The 21,200-nt window shown below is 38.3% G+C and overlaps 1 protein-coding gene across 3 annotated transcripts in view; it reads right to left on the bottom strand.

Annotated features, from left to right (window-relative positions):
- PREX2 (phosphatidylinositol-3,4,5-trisphosphate dependent Rac exchange factor 2) overlaps positions 1 to 21,200 on the bottom strand; it is a 294,349-nt gene that overhangs the window by 6,743 nt on the left and 266,406 nt on the right. For all 3 annotated transcript variants that reach the window (XM_025871440.2, XM_073892858.1, XM_073892859.1), the window contains 2 exons: positions 6,471 to 6,573; positions 64 to 131 (listed from right to left, as the gene is read on the bottom strand). In XM_025871440.2, the coding sequence (XP_025727225.1) occupies positions 64 to 131; positions 6,471 to 6,573 (171 nt within the window). The remainder of the gene's footprint in view (positions 1 to 63; positions 132 to 6,470; positions 6,574 to 21,200) is intronic.

Genomic DNA, 21,200 nt, shown 5'->3' with positions numbered 1-21,200 from the left:
TGACCCTGCCTGGGAAATGGCGGCCAGCCCTTTGCGAAAGAGCAGACCTGGGGAGTCACTTACCTTGGAGCAGACTGTGGGGTTCGGTCTCTGATTCCCAAATTCTTTGCAGTGTTCTGAACTCTTGCTCCCTGAAAGAATCAGGGAAAATCATTTTTTAGCTTTACATTGTATTAGTAATTATTTAACATACCATTAACATTTGAGAGTAGAGTATTTATTCCCTCAATGTATTTAATGTCAAAAGAGACTAGAAGAAGCAGAAGAGGGAAATCATCATCTGAGCATTTTCATAACTAATGCTTTTAAGAATCAAAATATGCTGATATATCATTCCAAAGGATTGATATTTATTTCAGTAGCCATCCAAATCATTCAAAATAAATTTAAATCACAGCTTCCTGTTCACTATCTCAGCTACATCTTTATTCCTAGAAGCAAGCAATACTTTAGATGTTGAAAATAAGAAATAAGCAGGCTACAAATACCTGCTGTGTCCCCACTTTCGGGGATCAGAAATCACAATTCTATCGCACTCATGCACCTGTTTTGTCCTTATCTGAATAATTAGCTATTTTAAACTTCATAGTATTTATCAAGAAAATATTTTCTTAAATAGTTCTAAAGCAATTTCTGGACAAGGCATGGGCATGTGGATCTCTGAAATGTAAGAATTCTGTCTCGAAGTTTAGAGTCCAAAGACAATGTACTTTAGCCATGAAAAAGTCTTCACAACCTGTCAGGTTCATGAATGATGCTATAATCATTGCTCAGTTCCTAATGGTAATTAGTTACTACATAGAACCAAACACCAGGGTTTGGGGCTGAGAATAGATGAAGGAGAGTGGTTTAAAAAAAAAACAACTCTGAAACTCTCTCTCCTGCTACCAAATTTCTGAGCTGTGGGAAGGGGAGAAAGAAAAGGAGAAAAGGAAGAAAGGAAAACAAAACCTATTTTCTCAAGTTGGACCAAATAAAGGAAAGCAAATAGGGAAAAGGGGTGGGGGTGGCATAAAGACAGATGGGAAGGAATTTAGGAATCCCCATTAAACAGTTAAAAAATAACTCTTTATTTTGTAGTACTTTTCGACTTAGAGAAAAGTTATAAAAGCAGAGCAGAGAGTTCACATACCCAGCTATGTAGCCTCCCTCTAACACTTACCCTATAGTATGATGACCAAAACCAGGGAAACGTCAGTACAATGCTGCAAGTCTTATTCAAATTTCACCATTTCCCACACTTGTGTCCCCTTTCTATTCCAGGATCCAATCCAGGATCCCCTACTGCATTTCGTTTTCTTGTCTCCTCGGTCCTCTGATCCATAGCACTTCCTCAGTTTCTCTTTGTCTTTCATGACCTTAATATTTTTGAGGACTACTGGTCATTATTTTGCAGAATGTTTCTCAGTTTGGGTTTGTCAGATCTTTCCTCATGATTAGATAGAGGACATGCATTTTGTGCCTTCTCGGTGCATGAGATCACTGACATTGACTGTCACATGATGTCTCTACGTCTTATCATCGGTGCCATTAACTTCCATCACTTGGTTCAAGTGATGTCTGCCAGATTTTTCCACTGTAAAGTTTCTACTTTTCTTTTTGTAGTTAATAATTATGTTGGGGAAGACACTATGAGACTCTGCACATATATTGTTTCTCTTCAAACTTTTGCTCACTGATTTTAGCCTCCATTGGTGTATCTTGTCTGCAAAAATGATACTGTAGCATTTAGGAAGGAATGCTTCTATAAATAAGAGTCATCCCTTCTCCCCAAATCCATTATCTATTTATTCAAGTATTTATTGAAATTAGTATGAATTTATGAATATTTATTTTATTCTGAGTTATTATCCAATATTTCTATTATTAATAATTTTTTTTGTTAAAATTGTTCCAGATTGGCTGCTAGGAACATCTTCAGGTGGCTTCTCATGTCCTCCTGAAAGAATCACAAGCATTTTTGAATACTTGTTTATTTTTTGGTACCTCAAGATGTTCTAGGCTCATCTTCTCTGTCTCAGCTGGAAATTAACCACTCCTCCAAGGATCGTTGGTTCTTTTTAATGGAGACTTATATTTAGAACCCAAGGTCTGGACACTGGGTATGCTCATTGCTACGAAGGGCATGTAACTGCTTCTAGGTCTTCTCAGTAGACAGGCTAGTTGACTAATGCCAACAGACTCAAACATCTATAGTTATTTCTACATCTATGTATATCTCTGTGTGTGTCCATCAGTTCAAGCTGCTACCTCTGATTCAATCCCAGGCCATAGGTTTCGTTCTGGATTACAGCCTTTTCCCTTCCCCTATTTTTAACTTCTTTTTCTCACAGTAAGAAACTTTATTCTCATTATTTACAATATATTTACTTATCTATTCAAGCCTAGTATACACATAAGCTAGTTTTATAATTTCTGAATCATATCCCTGTGGGAAACAGATTTACTAAACTATAGTATTTACGTATAATTCTTTTTGTCTTTAGTCTCATAATATTCCATTAAATAATCTAATGAAAGACTTTTGCGTTCTTAAAAGGTTGCAAATAAAATTGATGCTTATCATGCTGACCACAACTATTGGCATATTCCACAGCGAATTCAACTATATAATTCTTCATATACTCAACATGCCAGGTACTTGCACTTTTTAATAAAAGATTTCTTTATTTGAGAGAAAAAGAGAGAGAAGGAGAGAGAGAACGTGCATACACGGAGGGACAGAGGGAAAGGGAGAGAGAAACTTAAGCAGACACCACGCTGAGCACAGAGCCTGATGTGGGGCACGATCTCATGACCCTGAGATCATGACCTGAGCTGAAACCAAGAGTCAGACGCTTAACTGACTACACCACCCAGGCGCCCCGATACTTGCACTTTTATACCTTGCTCATGTTGCTCCCTCTACCTAAATACTCTCTCTCTCATCTTTCCTACCTGTCCACATCACATTTATCCCCCCAGGCTCAAATCAAATACCATCTTGGGCAATAATTAATTGGTCCTTCACTGTATCAGGTACTGTTTTAAGTACATTGAGTATATTGCTTCATTTAATCCTCACACCACTATGGGGCAAGTGCTATTATTATCTTTGTTTTAATAATGAGGAAACTAGGTAACAGGGAGACTTGCAATCTTGTCCCAAATGATACAGACAGTAGACACTGGCCTGGGATTCAAGTTGAGGTTGTTTGGCTCAAGAATCTATGCTATTAAGCCACTATCATATTATCACTTGCAGCATGAAGCCTTTTCCTAGTTATTCTAGTTAAAACTAATCCATTGCCCACACGTCATTCAGCATTTACTCTCTGCTAGGTACTATTCTGGAAACCTGTGCCACCAAAATAAAATATACTCAGTGTCCCAGCCACTGAGGGGCTCACTGTCTAATCACTCATTTACTCCCTGTCTTCCATCCTAAAACACTGAGGTTGTTTATCACTTGTCTGTTGGTGCCTGTATCACCATGATTTGCCCCCATGTGGCCATCATGAGATGGGGCAAGAACCACATCTTCCTTAGTCTTTGATATTGGTGCCCAGTATTATGCCCTGAGATTGGAGGTAAGGAGACAGAATTCTTTGAAATTCCAGTTTTATTAAAAAGGCCAAAACATTTTTGAGATCAGCTTCAACCAAATAATACTTGGAATGATTAATTTGCAGGATAGAAAACTTGGTTTCTAACGTCAATGAGAGCTTCTCCCTCAAGCCTTTTACTAATGAGATCTGTTGGTTATGTCAAAGTGCTGCCTAGGATTATGATCATCGTTATCAAAAAATTAGAACCGCCATGGGACCCTTCCTTCTATCTTTCAGCTTTCCTTCCAACAACTCAACCAGGGCATTCAACAAGTCTATGAAAAGCACATACACAAAATCTGTACATGAAAACAACAATGCAGTTAGAAGAATAAATCCTGCTGAAGAGCTTCTTCTTCCTAAAAAGGAAACTAAAGATCTTAGAGAATCTTATTTATTAACCTGGCAAATATCCCAACCATTCAGTCTCTGGAGAGTTGTATCTAAATAGTTGAAAGGCAAAGGGAACAGAAAAGTTAGATCTTTGATTCCCACCTGTGTTCTAACTACTCAGATCACAGGCAGGGGAGAGTTGGCTTGTAGAGTGGATCCCAGCCACTAATCTCACTGCCTGTACCGGCTGAACCCTGGGGAGAGGATGAGCAACAGAGGGAGTATTGCAAAAACCTCTCTGTGCATCAGTTTAGCCCAGTTTCTCCAAAGACAGGGGTCCAAGGCTCTCTGATCTTTCATGAAGAAGTCAGAAATCAGCTCTTTGTCTCCAAGTCATTTGGACCAGAGAAACAAGGAACAAAGGAGGGAAGCTACCTATTCTAAATGTATTTATTTTAAAAATACGGAAGGGAGAAGTGATAAATACTGAAAAACAGTGCAGTTTAGAAATCAACCGTGATTTGATAAGAAACTTCATAACTTTTCAGTTGACTTAAGTTATATTTTATAAATATATAATAATATATATTAATAATATATGTAAATATCATTATGTACATTGTATCTCAGAAAGGTTTGCACCGGTTAAACAAGTCATTAGGGCTTACATAATATGATTTTTACTTTCCATCTCTATTTTATCTATCTCTTTTTTCAGTTGTGAGAACTTAAAGGTTTTGATTATTGAAGTCCATATAATATGACTGTATATCTAGCCAATCCATCATTATTCCTGTACTAGAGTATTCTAAAACAGGCTAATAACAGTCTCTTAGTCTTGCCATAAACTATAATTTTGAGATGGCTCCTTCAAGTCTTAGTGCAAACCTACTCTAACAGCAACAGAGTGAAACAGAATGTTTAGTCTCTTGCTATATTTTTGGCATCCCAAACCCAACCCTGATATGGATAATCACAAGTTTACCTTGATCTATTTTTTAAAACCAAATTTGTATATCCACCCAAAAAATCCTTCCAAAATCTGCTGGCATTTGCATCTGTATTTGCCCTTTTTCAGCTGACCCACAGTGCGTCCCGTGCTTCTTGTGGATCTAACCTTTACTTAGCAAATCCCTCCTGGACCTTGTGAGATCTTGGTTTTCAGTCTCCAGCCCCAGGGTTCCCAGCCTGAAGCTCCAATGTAGCTCTACTTGTTGTACCTTATTTCTGAATAGCAGACCCCAAACTGGTGCTGGCCTCATGACTGCTTCCATGGATTTTTTTTTTTTTTTTTGACATTCTGTAGTATCATCTTGGGAGCAAACCCTCAGGGATTTGTATGTTTGTGTAAAAGTTATATGCTAAGTCTTGAGTAAATAAAGCAGTTTTAACTACAAAAGCATATCTTGAAAACTAAGTCACTTGGGGTGCCTGGGTGGCACAGCTGGTTAAGCATCTCTTGGTTTCTGCTCAGATCCTGATCTCAGGGTTGTGGAATGGGTCCCAAGTTGAACTGAATCGGGCTTGAGCTCAGCGGGGCGTCTGCCTGAGACTCTCTCTCCTTCCCCCTTGGCCCCTCCCCCCGTGTGCTCTCTTTCTCTTTCTCTAAAATAAATAAATAAATCTTAAAAAAAACAAAACAAAACAAAACTAAGTCACTCACTATCACTGGGCAATTCAAACCAAGTGAGCATGTAAATCAATTTTCTGTGGTAACCCTGAGAAAATGTGGAAGAAAATATAAAATTGATCTTTTCCAACTTATTTTGTGTTTCTACTAAGTTGTGTCTTTTCTATTAGATTAAGTACATTTTCCTAATAATCAACAAATTAGAGGTTAGTGCATTTTTCTTATTTTTTAAAAGAATTTTAAGAGTTAAAAACCAAACTGTGACATTTAAAATACCATTGGGTATTATATCCAGAACTTCATTCTCTTGATAAGAAAAGTATATTCCCATCTATAAATACTTCAGTGACCTAAAGACATTCCTAAGATTGCTATTCATCCTCTGAAGGAAAATCTGAGATATGTGCTTTATCTTCAGAATAATGCACAAGTTTCTTAGCATGGCTTGGCATTCCCTTTGGGAGCTCCAGGAGCAAGCAGGGCCCTCAATTCTTTCCTCTTCCTTGTCTCCAACCCCTTCCTCAATGTATTCCCAGAGCCTTAGTAAATCACCTGCAATGCCCCAAAAATGCCATGCACCCCTTGACCTTGTCCTTTACATAAGCCCCAAATCCACTCCTGCCCGATATGCCTGTCCAACCCCTTTCCTCCTTCAGGTTACCTCTTTAGGCATCTCTTTTTGTAGCTTGGCTAAATTTCTTGGAGAGCCCTCATATAGATGTCTGTACTGCCTTCATCCCTGGGAGTGTTTCTTGTCCACACTTACCCTCTGAGCCCGGAAAACTGTCCCTCACATCCAGGCACCCGTGAGACACCTGATAAATGCTGATTATTCCAATTAAACCTGATAAATCCTGATTAAAAGGAAGCCTCAAATCCAGGTCCTGTGAAACAGTCCCTATACGGTGCGTGAGACTTACCTGCTTCCGCATCACATCTGTGGCCTGCATGATGTAGCGAGGAGGCAGCCCATGGCTTCGGGCCAGAATGATGGCCTGCTCCAGTGTCACACTCAGGGTGCACCTGTGTGCAAAAGCAAAAGCAAGTCAAATGCCACGGGCTCCCATTAAGCACCTCAAAAACAGTTTGGGTTACTAATGAAGAAGAGCAGAATATATTACACCTAATCTCCCTCCTCAGAGAGTTACTCATTTTTCTTTGGGTATCCCCCATGTATTCGAGAGGTATACATGTTAATAAACTTCTGTTTATTTTTCTCTTGTTAATCTGTCTTTTACTATAGGGGTTTCAGCTAAGAACTCAGAAGGATAGAGGGAAAATTATTTTTCCTCCCCACACTAATTTCAGAATCAAAAAACGTCAGCCAAAATGGAAGCAGCCAGACAATGAACCATTGATTTTTCTGCACAGAACACCTGTTTTTTGTTTCGTTTGTTTTTAGTAGGCTCCACACCCAGCATGGAGCCCAGTGTGGGGCTTGAACTCATGATCCTGAGATCAAGACCTGAGCTGAGATTAAGAGTCAGATGCTCAACCAACTGAGCCACCCAGGCGTCCCTAGGACATCTGTTTAAAAATAGATTACAGAACTACATGATTGGGGTCCTAAATTAAGTATTTAAATTTAACAAACTCATAATGAACTATGTTTATGAAAGAGTTTATATACATACAATTAAATAAACAGAATTATAATAAAATCTGTTATCAGATATTATTCTTTACCGGTATTTCACATAGTTTAAAAGAAAAGACTTCCTAATATTTTTCATACATATCTACATGACAGTTAATAGATTTACACTAATTTATGCCCAATAGCTTAGAAAAATAAATAGTGAAATTAATATTCACTATGATCAGAATTGATATTTTAAAAAGTATGTTTCTTGGACCCAATCTAAAAGACTGTAAAAATTTCAAAAGGAGCTTTTAATTAGTTATACAGGAAAGTGATGCCCAGAGCAACCCTGAGAAATTCAGAATTCAGCCCCTGAATTCAGTGATTGGTGTGCCTTTGTCCTTTGCCTTCCCTTTTAAGGCATTTCTTTTATGTCCTTCAGCATTTTTCTCTTTGACAGCTCTTAGAGCCTACTTATTTGTTAACATTTTCAGGTGCTGGTCTCTGAATTGCTTTTTAGGGGTACCTTTTGCATACATTTCACTAAAATGTTCATTACTTTTAGATGTTTTGTGTAAAATTCATATGAGCAGATTTTGTTTTACTTTGCTTTTCAATTTATGGGTATTTATTCTGATTTTTTTTTCTATTTTTGCATTTACCTCCCTGTAGTTTGGTGGTTTTTTACACACGTATATATCTAGGTCTGTTCAGTTTTTCCTTGCAAATGAAAGGTCTACAAGGCAATTGCTTCTACATGAGGAATATCTAACTCACTTACCCCTGGTTAGGAGGCTGTACTACATTAGTCCAACATGTCTGCTATATTTTGATACTGCCGAATTAAGAAAAAGAGGAGTAAGGGGCTTTAAACGTTACTGCTGAAATTTTAGAAAGAACCTGACAACGTGTAATTGTATTATTACGCATCATTGGATTCTAAGGAGAAACCTGTTAAGTTTCATTGGCTGTTCAATGACCTGACAAGCATTAACATGACACAGAACTCTTTACAAAGCATTAGTAATACATAGTCTGATGGGCTGAAGTGTTACAATTAGCTTTTGGTAGTATGTGATATTTACAAATATTTAGCATATGAGGTGATAACAGATACTTGTCGTTTTACATGCTCCTGCATGCCCTAGAAAGCCAAGGAGTACAGCTGACAGTTCACGCTTAAAAAATCAATTTTTCACAAAGCATTTAATTGTCAGCTTACTTGACAGACCATAACCTTTTTTTTCCTCCTTACGGCCTCTACTCCAATTTTAGGTCCTTATTGATTCTAACATTTTAATCAATAACACTCATTACACTAGCTGAATGACACTCAGAAAAAAAATCTTTATCTTTTTCTAATCAAACTGAAATATGTCTGTTCTTCTAGATAAAACATGACTTGCCCTCCTTTGCTTATAACACTTACTTGTTGTGAAGAATTTTTAAAAAGCAGCCTATAATTTTTATCCATTTTTAAAATCTTTTTAAACGGATTTATTTCTTCCTACTTCGAGCTATAATAAACAACAGTACAGCAGTAAATTATCTGCCAGAGACTTTAAATCAGAGACTGTAATCTCCCGATCGATCAGCATGGCCAGTACCATGCTCTCTGAGAATGTACCTCAAAGTGTAATTTTTTAAACCAATCACACATGCATCACCTAATAGAAAAATCTACCTTAAAAATGGATGTATATGCTTTCTTTCACTACCATTTCCAAAACAGATGGCTTTGTCTACCTATATCTGCCTGTCCATACTAACCACTGTGTATGTTCCAATTAGGTCCCAAGATTAATTTGAAATTTTTAAAAAAGTGAAACATTTAGGGGTGCTTGGGTGGCTCAGTCAGTTGGGCATCTGCCTTTGGCTCAGGTCATGATCCCAGGGTCCTGGGATTGAGCCCCGCATTGGGCTCCTTGCTCGGCAGGGAGCCTGCTTCTCCCTCTCCCTCTGCCTGACCCTCCACCCCATTTGTGCTCGCTCTCTCTCTCACTCTGCTTTCTCTCTCTCAAATAAATAAATAAAGTCTTAAAAAGTGTATTTAAAAAGATAAAACGAGGTCAATGTGGGAAATAACTGCCTGTGTTTGAGTCACAGTTTATTTGTCCAACAGAGGCCTACTTTTTTCATCACAGCATCACAGGATCCCATTCTCATGAATTAAGCATGTGGAAGAAAGCTCAGCAGTAATACAAAACTTTACTGTTAATATATCACTATTTGATTCCTAGCTTCTTCTCTTCTCTCAGCTATATCAATCAGAATGTCAAGTGGAAATATTTAGCATTTGCAAGAAACATTCTGATTCTAGCATTCTCTGAAAGATTCCAGATCCAGAGAGTGGCACATGGTTTTTCAACGGTGCATAAATGGATACTCAGAATCAGGTTCTACAAGAGATCATTTGGTTTTATAGGTACTTTGGTGATTACCAGAGAGACAGCTCTGCTAACTCTGGACAAAAGAATGAAGGAGCATTAGGAAGGCTGGGAATCCTAGGCAAATCTATTCAGTACAAAAGTTCTTATCTGACCCACCAATGTCCTTGCTAGCAGTATCTCTGTTTTTGTATTAGACAGTTAAATTAAAAGTTAAAGAAATCTGTATTTTGGCCCCATCCTGGAAAATACGGGCCTTGGTTTTCAGCTCCTTCTAGCTGCAATGTCATTTTTAAAATTTAGACAACTCTTTCCCTGGGAGTCACAAAATAAAAAAAATAAATGTCACAGAGTAGACTTTGTCCTTCATAAAAAGGCATAACAGTGTATAAAACATATACACTGAAGAAAGTTGTTCCATAATTTGAGTAGTAAGACATTCCAAGCAATAGCTCTGCTTAGGGCATACTCCTGAGAAAATGTACTTGACAGGGCTATAAAATTTCTATAATAAATTACATTAAAGATTCTCAACACCCAAGGATCTTCTACATATTTGGTCATGTACCATGATTCTAGACAAAAAACATCAATTTTACTCCCAATTACCTTTTTTAAAAAAAATTTTTGTTTTTTTAAATTCCCAATTACCTTTTAAAACCTCCAGAGCTCTAATGCTTCATTTAATGTTGATTCAAATTGTACTGAACAAAGATGCAAATTTCTCAAGGGTTGAAATGCATTAAATTGAACCATTGGGGACATGCATCACATCAACCCATTTGGGCCACAAGGGTGACACAGAAACTCGTAGGGAAACTGATGTGGGAAATCAGAACCATGTGAGGTTTATAGCGTTGAGCTCTGCTTTCTGACAGTGGATTTATTTGCTGACTCTTAGCTCACAGCCAGGACTCTGCTGTTTTCCTTAGTAGCTACTCATTACATTACTCTCTCTTGGGGGTGATCCCACACTTTCCTATTACTAATGGAGAAGGGTCATTCAGATTCTGACACAAATAAAACACATGAAACACTAGTGTGATGAAAAGCTCTGAATTTGTAGCCACAACAATTTGCTATAAACTAACATAATAAAATTAAATTAAATTTAAAAAAAGAAAAAACCAACTAACACGATGTAGATGATTAAGTGAGCAACATTAAAATAGAAAATGCAATCTTTAGCAAGGGGTGGTTTGTTTTTTACTTCCCCACAGTTGTAAAATTGAGGCTAAATACTACTTTGGAAATTTCTATTGTACTCCTCAATAATGCTACATATTTAATTACAACAGAAAACTATCCTCCAAACAAAGCTCACTGGAGTCACTGGATTTAGGGATACACACTGAGACTTCAAAAGCTTCTTGAGCAGCTATTTCAACTATTTTGTGCAAAAATAGTAGAATTGAGGCACTTGAAGAAATATATTCTCTTTTTTTGTGCTCCTGCAGTATAATTTCTTTTTAGAAAAATAGGATATATGGGAAGCACATACCCACAACTAAAAGCATGCGTGGGGGTCTCCTGAGTTTAAGGGACCATATGTCAAACAACAGTTTTGACCAGTTCTGCAAATGGCGGCATTAGACATGACCCCTTAACCGTCTATATAAACTGCCTAACTATTGAAACTCATCTGAATCATTTCCATCAATGTGAAGGTTAATTTGATTTTGTACGAGATAAAGTGAAGCAAATATAGCAAATTTCACCATTCTGAAATCAGTGAGTTTTGTCCCGATGTAGAATTCTACATAATAATTGGAGTCTGATTTTGTTTTATCACCTCTGGACTTCCAAGTGTACTGCCTCATTTTCACCACCCTTTATAGCTCTGATGCTGCTGTTAGTCATGGAAACAAGAGGGAGAACATTCCCTTAGGGCAAATGCAACCCTCAGAGTCTCTATAGAAGAACATCCTGAGGAACCTATTATTTTGATCATATTCTTTACACGAGTTATATGTCTCATTATGGTTACAGGTGTGTACATTTAGAGCCTTACAGATTGACATTTTTAAAACATGAAATAATTTCCCCCTTTTCTATAGGAGTCTTCTTTTTTCTCCTTTAATTAAAAGCCAGACCCATTATAACTTGTGCAAGTGACTGTCACAAACAAGTTATTAGGACTCTAATCAGCTGTGGTTCTCGTAGATACTCTACTAAGCCGATTACCTGGGCTGCATTCGAGTTTTGCAGAGAAATAATGACTATTTCAATCTCCAGAGAACGAAGCAGGTGAAGTAAACTGAAACATAGCAGCTACTACTGCTCTTTGCACACTCACAGAAGCTTTTTATGACAGACGGAAGGCTCTGCTGATCGCTTGATTTTATGCACTCCATGGCATCATCTGAACTTCTGTCCTGAGTAGCCTAAGGCAGATTAGTTTCAACAATCTTTGAACTAAAGATACATTTCTCCTTGTTGGAAAAATATAAATGATTCTGCTCCGTTTCCAACTGTCTTTACTTCTTTGTGCTTTTCTCATGCTCCTGCCTTATTCAGCTATAATAAAACAAGCAGCTATGGGAAAATAACTGAGTTACAGATTCTCCATTGATAGTGGCCCTCATAAGAAAGTACTTAGAAGAAATAAGATGGAGAAATTATCTAATTCCTTAAAGTTTTCTTGTGAAATGGTATTTTTAGTATCTACAATGTTCCCATTTTTACAAAACCTTCCCAGATTGAGTGTGGTCAAGATTAAAATCACTGCTTTCCTAAAATCTGTGTCTAGTTGTTTATGATTTACCCACTGTTTCACCTCCAGACTGAGAAATGTTATAAGCCCCCAGGCTGTCAAACTAAACTCATCCATTATAACAGACGAATATATTGTGCAGTTCCCCATGTTAACATACCTAAGCCTAGTACCATTCATGCTAATTTAATTTCCTATTTCTTACTATGTCATAAATCTCTCCTCTCTAGGTGCACTGCTAATATCTCTTTTGGTACAACCTCACTCTGACTCTCCTAGTCTTGCCTCTTCCCAGAGAGGGAACACAAGCAGGGGGAATGGGAGAGGGAGAAGCAGGCTTCCTGCCGAGCAAGTAGTCCGATGTGGGGCTTGATCCCAAGACCCTGGGATCACGACCTGAGTCGAAGGCAGACATTTAACGACTGAGCCACCCAGGTGCCCCTCAGCGTCAGACTCCTGATTTCAGCTCAGGTCATGATCTCAGGGTCCTGCAATCGAGCCCTGCATTGGGCTCTGCCCTCAGCTCAGAGTCTGCTTGAAAATCTCTCTCTCCCCCGACTCTCTTTGCCCTCCCCCCACTTGCCTGCTCTCTCTCTCCCGCTCTTGCTAAATAAATAAATAAATAAATAAATAAATAAATAAATCTTGAAAAAAAGGCAAACATTCAAATGGCTTCCCACTTCTTAACATGCAATACAAAATGTTCAAAATATGGTGCCTGGTTTTCCTCCTTCATTCTTCCACTCTACTGTGTACAGTTCTCTGAAATCACCTCTTGTTCTCACGTGCTGCTCCCTCATGGACATGATCTCAGGATGCTTGGTTTGCATCACACATCACACCTTTTCTCATGCCGTAGCATACTTGTGTGAAAGGTGTAGGACTAAAGAGCACAGGCATTGCAGGTAAACTTCCCGAGTTGGAGCTTGGATTTGCTAAAACTGTGTGAACTTGGGCAAGTTACTTAAGCTCCTGAAACTCTCTTCCCTTGTCCTCTGTTTCCTCGTCTCTAAGTTGAGTTTCATGATATATGCCCCTCAGAGTGTTGTTTCCAGGATTACATGAAATAATCCATATCTAGTACTTAACACAGGGTATAGCATGTTGTATATTCTTAACAAATATTAGCAATGTTCATTAATATTACTATCACTACCACCATTGGTAGGCTGGACTGGTAGTATCTGAACTGACTGTTGCCTTCTCAGACCCGACATACTTCCCAGGACTCCATAAGCCTTCCATATACACTTATTGAAAAAAAAATTACATGAATTTTTAATGTGTGGCAACGGTATTACACGTATACTCCTCAAAGGTAAGAGTCATTTCTTTATACTCTGCATTTGTTGAATGCATTGTATGTATTTGTTCAAGAAGTGTTCACTGCTCAAATAAACCTGATGAAGTAATAAATGCTATATAGGGACAATAAATATTAGTAAAAACATAATCACAGATTCCCTTATGGCTTATACATAGCATATGGCTTTTCTTTCATGAGCAATGGCTTTCACTTTCCTTTCTCTGGGTTTAATCACGGCTCGTACCATGTCTTCTGATTAACCACTCTGGATGAGTTTTGTAGTACTTAGAAAATATATAACATAGTATATGCGATTCATTATTCTTATATTAATTGTTTTTTAAATTTTTTAAAAAGATTTTATTTATTTGTCAGAGGCAGAGAAAGAGAGCACACAAGCAGGGGTAGTGGCAGGCAGAGGGAGAAGCAGACTCCCCACTGAGCAAGGAGCCTGATGCCGGAATCGATCCCAGGACCCTGGGATCATGACCTGAGCCGAAGGCAGACGTTTAACTGACTGAGCCACCCAGGTGTCCCGAATTCATTAATTATTAATCACTCTCATCAAAACCGTCCAGTTATCATTTATCAATATTTTCTGGGTTCAGAAGAAAACATTTGAAACCCTAACAGAATCAGTTCTTTCACACTGTGAACATGACATGTTATATATTCTTTCTCTCTATTGTACTTTGAAACTTATAAATCTATTCCTTGAGTCATTTCATACAGAAAGCCAATCCTCTGACCATCTTTCTCCAATTGTCATCACTAAAGAGAACCTGTGCTCCATAGTATGGCTGTCTGGTTTCCAAGGTGGTTCTTTTGTCAAGACCTTTTTTTTTTTTTTTTTTAGATTTTATTTATTTATTTGAGAGAGAGAGAGACAGAGAGAAACAGACACCTTGCTGAGCAGGGAGCCCAATGTGGGACCTGATCCCAGGACTCTGGGATCATGATTTGAGCCGAAGGCAGACGCTTAACCGACTGAGCCACCCAGGTGCCCAAGACCTCAGACTGTAAGTGCAGTGACACCAAGCACTCTCTCACCTCCCTGGTTTGGCATAGCACAGTACATGCCACACAGTGGTGCTCCATGGTTCCTGTTCCCCTCAATGAATGAATAAAGAAACAAGTGCTAGCACCTGATTCTTTTCAAGTCCTAAATATTTGTCTCTATTTTAATACATATTCTTGGTTTTTGACACCAGGAAAGAAAACTTCCTGTCCTTGAATTCAAGGGGATCCTGTTCTACTGCTCTTGAATGACTTTCTACACGCTACCTAAGGAGGATTCTAAAAATAAGCATTATCTAATAGGGCCCAGGGTTTTGTGTATTCTATTTCTTACAGATCAGAGGAGTTAACTCTTGTACTTTTCATACTCCTCTTTCATGCTATGGTGACTCATTACTGTGACTTTTTTTCTAGCTCTGTTGAGATATAATTGACATAAGATTTTGCAAGGTGTATAACAGGTTCATCTGATACACTTATATGTTTAAAATGATTACCACAGTAGGGTTTGCTAACACCTGCATCACATCACAAAATTAACCACTTCTTTTTTGTGGTGAGAATATCTAAGATCTACTTTTCAACTACTGTGATTTTTTAAATAGTTCTTACAAGAACTTCCTTATTTTGGTAGGTATGATCTAATTATTTTAAACAGATGCATTTCATATTTCTCACTCTGTAATGAGAAGTTGGATTCACTATCAGAAACACAGAGTAAGAAAAACTGTGTTCACTATTGCCAGATCTTGCAGTATATGCTTTCACATATATTGCTCATTTATTCCTTATGCCATCTTTTCCAGAAAGAAATCATTATTTCCACTTCACCAATAAAGTCTCCGAGAGAGGGGCGCCTGGGTGGTGGCTCAGTCATTATGCATCTGCCTTCGGCCCAGGTCGTGATCCCGGGGTCCTGGGATCGAGCCCCACGTTGGGCTCCCTGCTCGGAGGGAAGCCTGCTTCTCCCTCTCCCACCCCCCTGCTTGTGTTCCTGCTCTCGCTATCTCTCTCTCTCTCTGTCAAATAAATAAATAAAATTTAAAAAAATGTTTTTTTAAATTTAAAGTCTCCGAAGACCAGGTGATGTAATCACGGTCACACAGCGAGCAAGTAACAGGATTCAAAACCAGTTTTCTGATTCAAAAGCCAGGGTTCTTTCCATCACACCAAAATCATATCATGTAGATTACTGCATTTAGAAAATTCCAGCTCCCCACAGCCATAATTCAACAATCACAATCTCAGTCCCAGCATTTATACTTTAAATGCATTGTTTTGGTAGAGATTAATTCAGCCAGCCCAAACCACTTCACTATGAGTGTACACCCCATCATACAAAAATACATTCATGATTAAAAAGGATTTAGATTTGAAGCATGCTAAGTAAGGATATCGATTGTACAGCAATCAAGTAGGAAAAAGAAATTGAAGGGAGACTGCGTGCCTTCTCTACTACAGATTTGCATTTTTCTATATAAAACGCACTGTTGTGTGTGAAGCATGTTCATTCCCGCAGTGATCTCATTTATTCCGGCTTCTAATTACTTTTAAGTACTGAGCACAGAGCACCAATGTGAAAAGTCTATTGACAACTGGAATGAAGCACCTGAATGAAGAAACTAATTGTTTAATGTTGTTTCTTTTCCCTGCTCCCTTTTATTACCTTAGACCGAGGAAGAATTGTACACCTGAGGGCTAATGCAGTGCGCTAAATACTGCTCAATCCCCAGACACACACAGAGTCTCTGCAAAATTAATATGGAAAGACCTGCTGCTGTCCTATTGATCTTTCCCACCTTGGTCACCCTTAGCCAAGTGTTTGTGACAAATGGAAAGCTTGAGAAAATTGCCACAAGTCTACAGGCTTTAGGTTCTAAAACCTAATGCCTATGTCCTTGCTCCCCTGGAACAGAGAAGGCAATTTTTCAAATGAAACACGTAAATACGTTCACGTGGAAAAAGGACAAACGGGTATTTGTTTTCAGCAATAAAGAATTCATTCATCTGATATACATATGTCTAATAAAACATTAAATATTTACATTCTCCCTATAAGAAAATGTGAGTGACAGTCTAACAACAGTTGCAATCCAAAAGCCTGTAATCGCTCAGGCAAGTGTCCAGTAGCTTTTACAGAAATAACCTCTGGATGTCTATTGATGCTTTCAAGATTATTGTTTGGTCAAACAGACAGTACTGATGAAATTTTCCCACGACCATTCTGGGTTCCTAGGTGTCACAGCCCAAGAGAGCTGAAAGCCAAGGGGTTAATGGGCATTTGAAAAGAAGGCAGAGAGATGGCAGGCAGAGAGGGGCACTGTGCAAAACAACCGAACAGAATGCAGAAGTGATGGGTAACAGTTGGAGCGAGATCCTGGCAGCAGAAGCACAGCCAAATTGAATACTCCACTAACTCCATATATCTTAAGGCAAAAAAACAATCAAGTTTAAGGGGCACATTTTCAGCACTGCACAGGGAATTAGCCATGGAAGTCCCATTAAAGATAATGGGACTTTCTATTGCAACTTTCAGTACATTCTCTCAAAGCCCTCAGTATATATCTTTCAGCCTAGGCTTAAGAATCAACTGCCAGGCAAAATATTCCACATCCTTCATTCCTTTCCAGTCAAGCCCATTAAGGTGTGTTTTCCTCTGACATGGTTTTTCATTGCTGAGGTTAGCGCAGAGGCGATCACGGGGATGGCTAATGAGCACTTAGGCACATGAGAGTGTATTTGCTATGCTAAAAATGTGTATGAATATGAAACATCTGCGTGTGAGTTAGGACCTTAATTACCATAGCCACCAGGTTTAAATCTGCATTTCTGCATTTTAGATTTTTCAGCCTGGACTCTTTCACCAAATTATTTCATTTCTGTTTTGTTTTGGGGGATTTTACTGCATAGCTTGGGTACCTTTCCCAGCTGCCCAAAGTTCTTCAACACTACCACCTCTCTCTGCCCCTTTTCTCTACATTGCTGCCTGCCTTTTGTCCTTGCTCCTCAGGTTTTTTGATGACACCAACACTTAAGGGTGTCCGGCATGTGATTTTCATCTGTCTCCCCAATTCTTCGATGCTCTACCATAATTGCTTTCTCTTTGACCTGTTTACCCATGTCACTGAATAGAGCTTTGTTTCAGTAATTTTCATACCTTTCTAGGGGATCCTTCAGTGTTTTATTCTGAGACTCCTCCTTGGTTGTTCCTCTTAATCAGGGCTCACAGAGGATGGGGCGGTGGAGAACCAAGGAATATTAACATGCCACATGCGTTCCCAGGTGATCATTTCTCAATGTCCATGGTTGGCAGCTGATTATTCTTTTCTCACACCGCTGTGCCTTTTCCTGGAATATCTCTTCCCTGTTCCTAACACCTGAAGTGTATTCCCAGAAAATTCTCAGTAATGTTTTAAACCAGCTCAAATATATCTCTGTGAAGCCTTCTCTGACATGGTCCCCTTCTTCAATCTCCCTGTACTCATACTCCCTGTACTCAAGAATCACCCTACCTGTTTTTTTCATAGTCTCTTTGCTATGTGTGAGTGTACGTATATACCCATTTACATTATACCCAGTTATGCACATATATACCTTTAGTCCTTGCTGACTATGAATCTGCCAAAGGACATCCCCATATAAGACACCAAGGACATCTTAACTCAACACATCCCTCTCCACCATGCTCCCAAACAGAAATGCATATTTTCCCTGTGGCAGCCCCATTCCCCACCACCTTCCCAAGCTGGACAGCAGGAATCATCAAAATCTCTCCCTCTCCCCGCTTTCTCTATTTCTCACTGATCATCTAGTTCTGTTACTTGCGTCTCATACCATTCACACCTTCCCTTTCCCTTCCACCCTCTGCCAATGCCTCAGTCTGGGACCCCCTCATCCCTTCCTGTACTACTGTGAAATCCCAGCTGTCTCCCTACCTCCATCCTCATCCCATCACAGATCATGACAGTCATCTTAAAACAAACAAACAAAAAACAACAACAACAAAAAAACCTAGGGCACCTGGGTGGCTCAGCCGGTTAAGCAGCTGTCTTCAGCTCAGGTCATGATCCCGGAGTCCCAGGATCGAGTCCCGCATCGGGCTCCCTGCTCAGCGGGGAGTCTGCTTCTCCCTCTGCCCCTCCCCCACGGCTCACGTGCTCACCCAAAGTGGAATAGATAAAATCCTTTTAAAAATTTAATCAGATTATTCTTTTGCTGAAAACCCTCCATTGGCTTCCTGGGGCCCCCGGGAGGGAGTCCCAAATCCTTAACCTAGCAGTCAGGGCCTTACATTCTTCTGGCACTTCACTGCCCAGAGTAGTAAACTCTTTACTGTGACCGCCCCCGTAGTACGCTGTTTCACATCTCAGCGCTGTAGTTTCATCCCATTCCCTTCCACTGAGCCATCCTTCATTTCCTTCACCTGCTAATCATGAGCCATGCTTTAAAACCTACAACAGGTGTTACCTTAAACCTTCCTGCTTAACAGGATTTCAGTCTCAAGCCTCTGTATTCCTCCAGACGATGTTAGGTGACCTACTACCAATTTAAGATTAACATTGTAAAGGCAGAAATTGCACTTCCTTCTGTCAACTTTCTCCAAGCCACCTGCTCTCCTTCTCCAGGTTCATATAGAGGAAGAGATACCCATATTTCTTCCCTCCTCTGGAGGATAGAAATTTTGGCTTATGACATTTATTACAGTGGTTATAAAATCACTAACCTTGAAGTCCTCAGGAACACATCCCAGAAAGTGACTGGCATTTTATTTTGCTTTAAATATAATTTTGCAGGTTTAGGAAAAACAATAACTTCAGCTTATTTAAAATAAATTTTGAAGAATCATGCCCTCTTCAACAATTTGTATAGTAGATTCTGTATTTATCGCTTTTAAATAGCTAAATACAAATAAAATTTAGTAACACAAATATTTAAATTTTACTATGATGTTCAAAGAGTAAAATTGGGTTTGGCAAATACTGATGAAATTTAATAATTATGTATTTAGATTATTTTTATCAGGGTGCCTGGCTGGCTCAGTCAGTAGAGCATGTGACGCTGGATTTTAGGGTTGTGAGTTCAAGCCCTGCACTGGGCGTAGAGCTTATATTGAAAAAAAAAAAAAAAACCCACTCTTCTAGATTATTTTTACCAAGATATGTTTAATGTATTATGATTACTGAGACTTTCCCAATTTTAATGATGGAAGGTAATCATGTATAAACTCGTTTTTTATGTACCGAAATTAAGGTTGGTCAGGCCAATGTCACGTAGTAACGAGGTCAGAACTAGAAATCACTGCAGTAAGTCACTCTCATAATTACTGTCTTATTCTTCTTTCACAGTAATCTAACTTGAAGAAAACAATGGACATTTTAAAATTACAGTATAATTTAATATACTAATTTATTGGTTCATATCAATTGCAAAGAAAAATCTACAAAACTTATATGCAAATTTGACCCACCTCTATGGTAAAGAATTTTTATAAAAGTAAAGAAAGAAAAAGAATGAAACTTCCATCATATTTGAAATATTTGATTTCTTATAATTTTAAGAGAAAATACCTATATTATTTATCTGGTTTTTAAAATTAGGATAAATTGTGGAACTTTATTTGCCTATTTTACAATTCAGCATAATTTGAAATTCTGGCTTTACTTTTCTTTTTTTCTCCCCAGTTTTACTGAGGTTTAATAGACAATTAAAAAATGTGTATGTCAAGGTATATAATTTGATGTTTTATATATATGCACATACATTATGAAATATTCATCCAGTCAAGTTGATCAACATATCCATCACCCCACACAGTTACCATTTTCTTTTTCTTCTTCTTCTTTTTTTTTCGGTGGTGAAAACACTTAAGATCTACCCTCCTAGGAAATGTCCAAGTATACAAAACAGTATGGTCACCTACAGTCACAGTGTTACATATTAGATCCCCAGAACTTATTCTTCTTGCATAATTGAAACTTTTATCCCTTGACCAAAATCTCCTCATTTTCTCCTCCTACCTGCCTATGCCAACCACCATTCTATCCTCCGCTCTTGTGATTTTGGCAGGGTATTAAGATTTATACTTACATCCTATCATGAGTAGAATATATTTTGTCTTTCTCCCAGAGCTCCATTCTAATAGAATTTTATTTTTTCTCTTCTAAAGATTAGAGAACAATTTTATATTTTTGTATTTGTTTTTTTTGTTTGTTTTGATACATTAATGATTTTATTAGATTTCAAACAAATGAGAACAGTTGCATTGATATAATCAAAATTTAACTGTTAAAGAAAAATAATCATCACTGCTGCTATATTTAATGGCAATTTTAAATGTCATTTCTGTTATTGCTACAACTACCCTTATATAAAAGTAGTGTTTTAGACTAATGTGCTTCAGAGTCCTACAGGGCATAATTTTAGAACTTTTTGTTGGGAATGTACAGGATCCTGAGATCATGAGCTAGCAGAAATGTTTCTTTCTGGAGATTTAAAATTCAAGTATTTCCACTCATCTTGTTATTGAATCTCTCAAGTCATTTTTTTTTAAAGATTTTATTTATTTATTTGAGAGAGCGAGAATGAGAGAGAGAGAGCACATGAGAGGGGGGAGGGTCAGAGGGAGAAGCAGACTCCCTGCTGAGC

The sequence above is a fragment of the Callorhinus ursinus genome, unplaced genomic scaffold, assembly GCF_003265705.2.
Source record: "Callorhinus ursinus isolate GAN/ISIS: 27379988/994484 unplaced genomic scaffold, GSC_fseal_2.0 scaffold5, whole genome shotgun sequence".
Taxonomy (NCBI): Eukaryota; Metazoa; Chordata; class Mammalia; order Carnivora; family Otariidae; genus Callorhinus; species Callorhinus ursinus.
The sequence above is the reverse complement of the archived record's forward strand: the minus strand, read 5'-3'. Positions and strand labels throughout refer to the sequence as shown.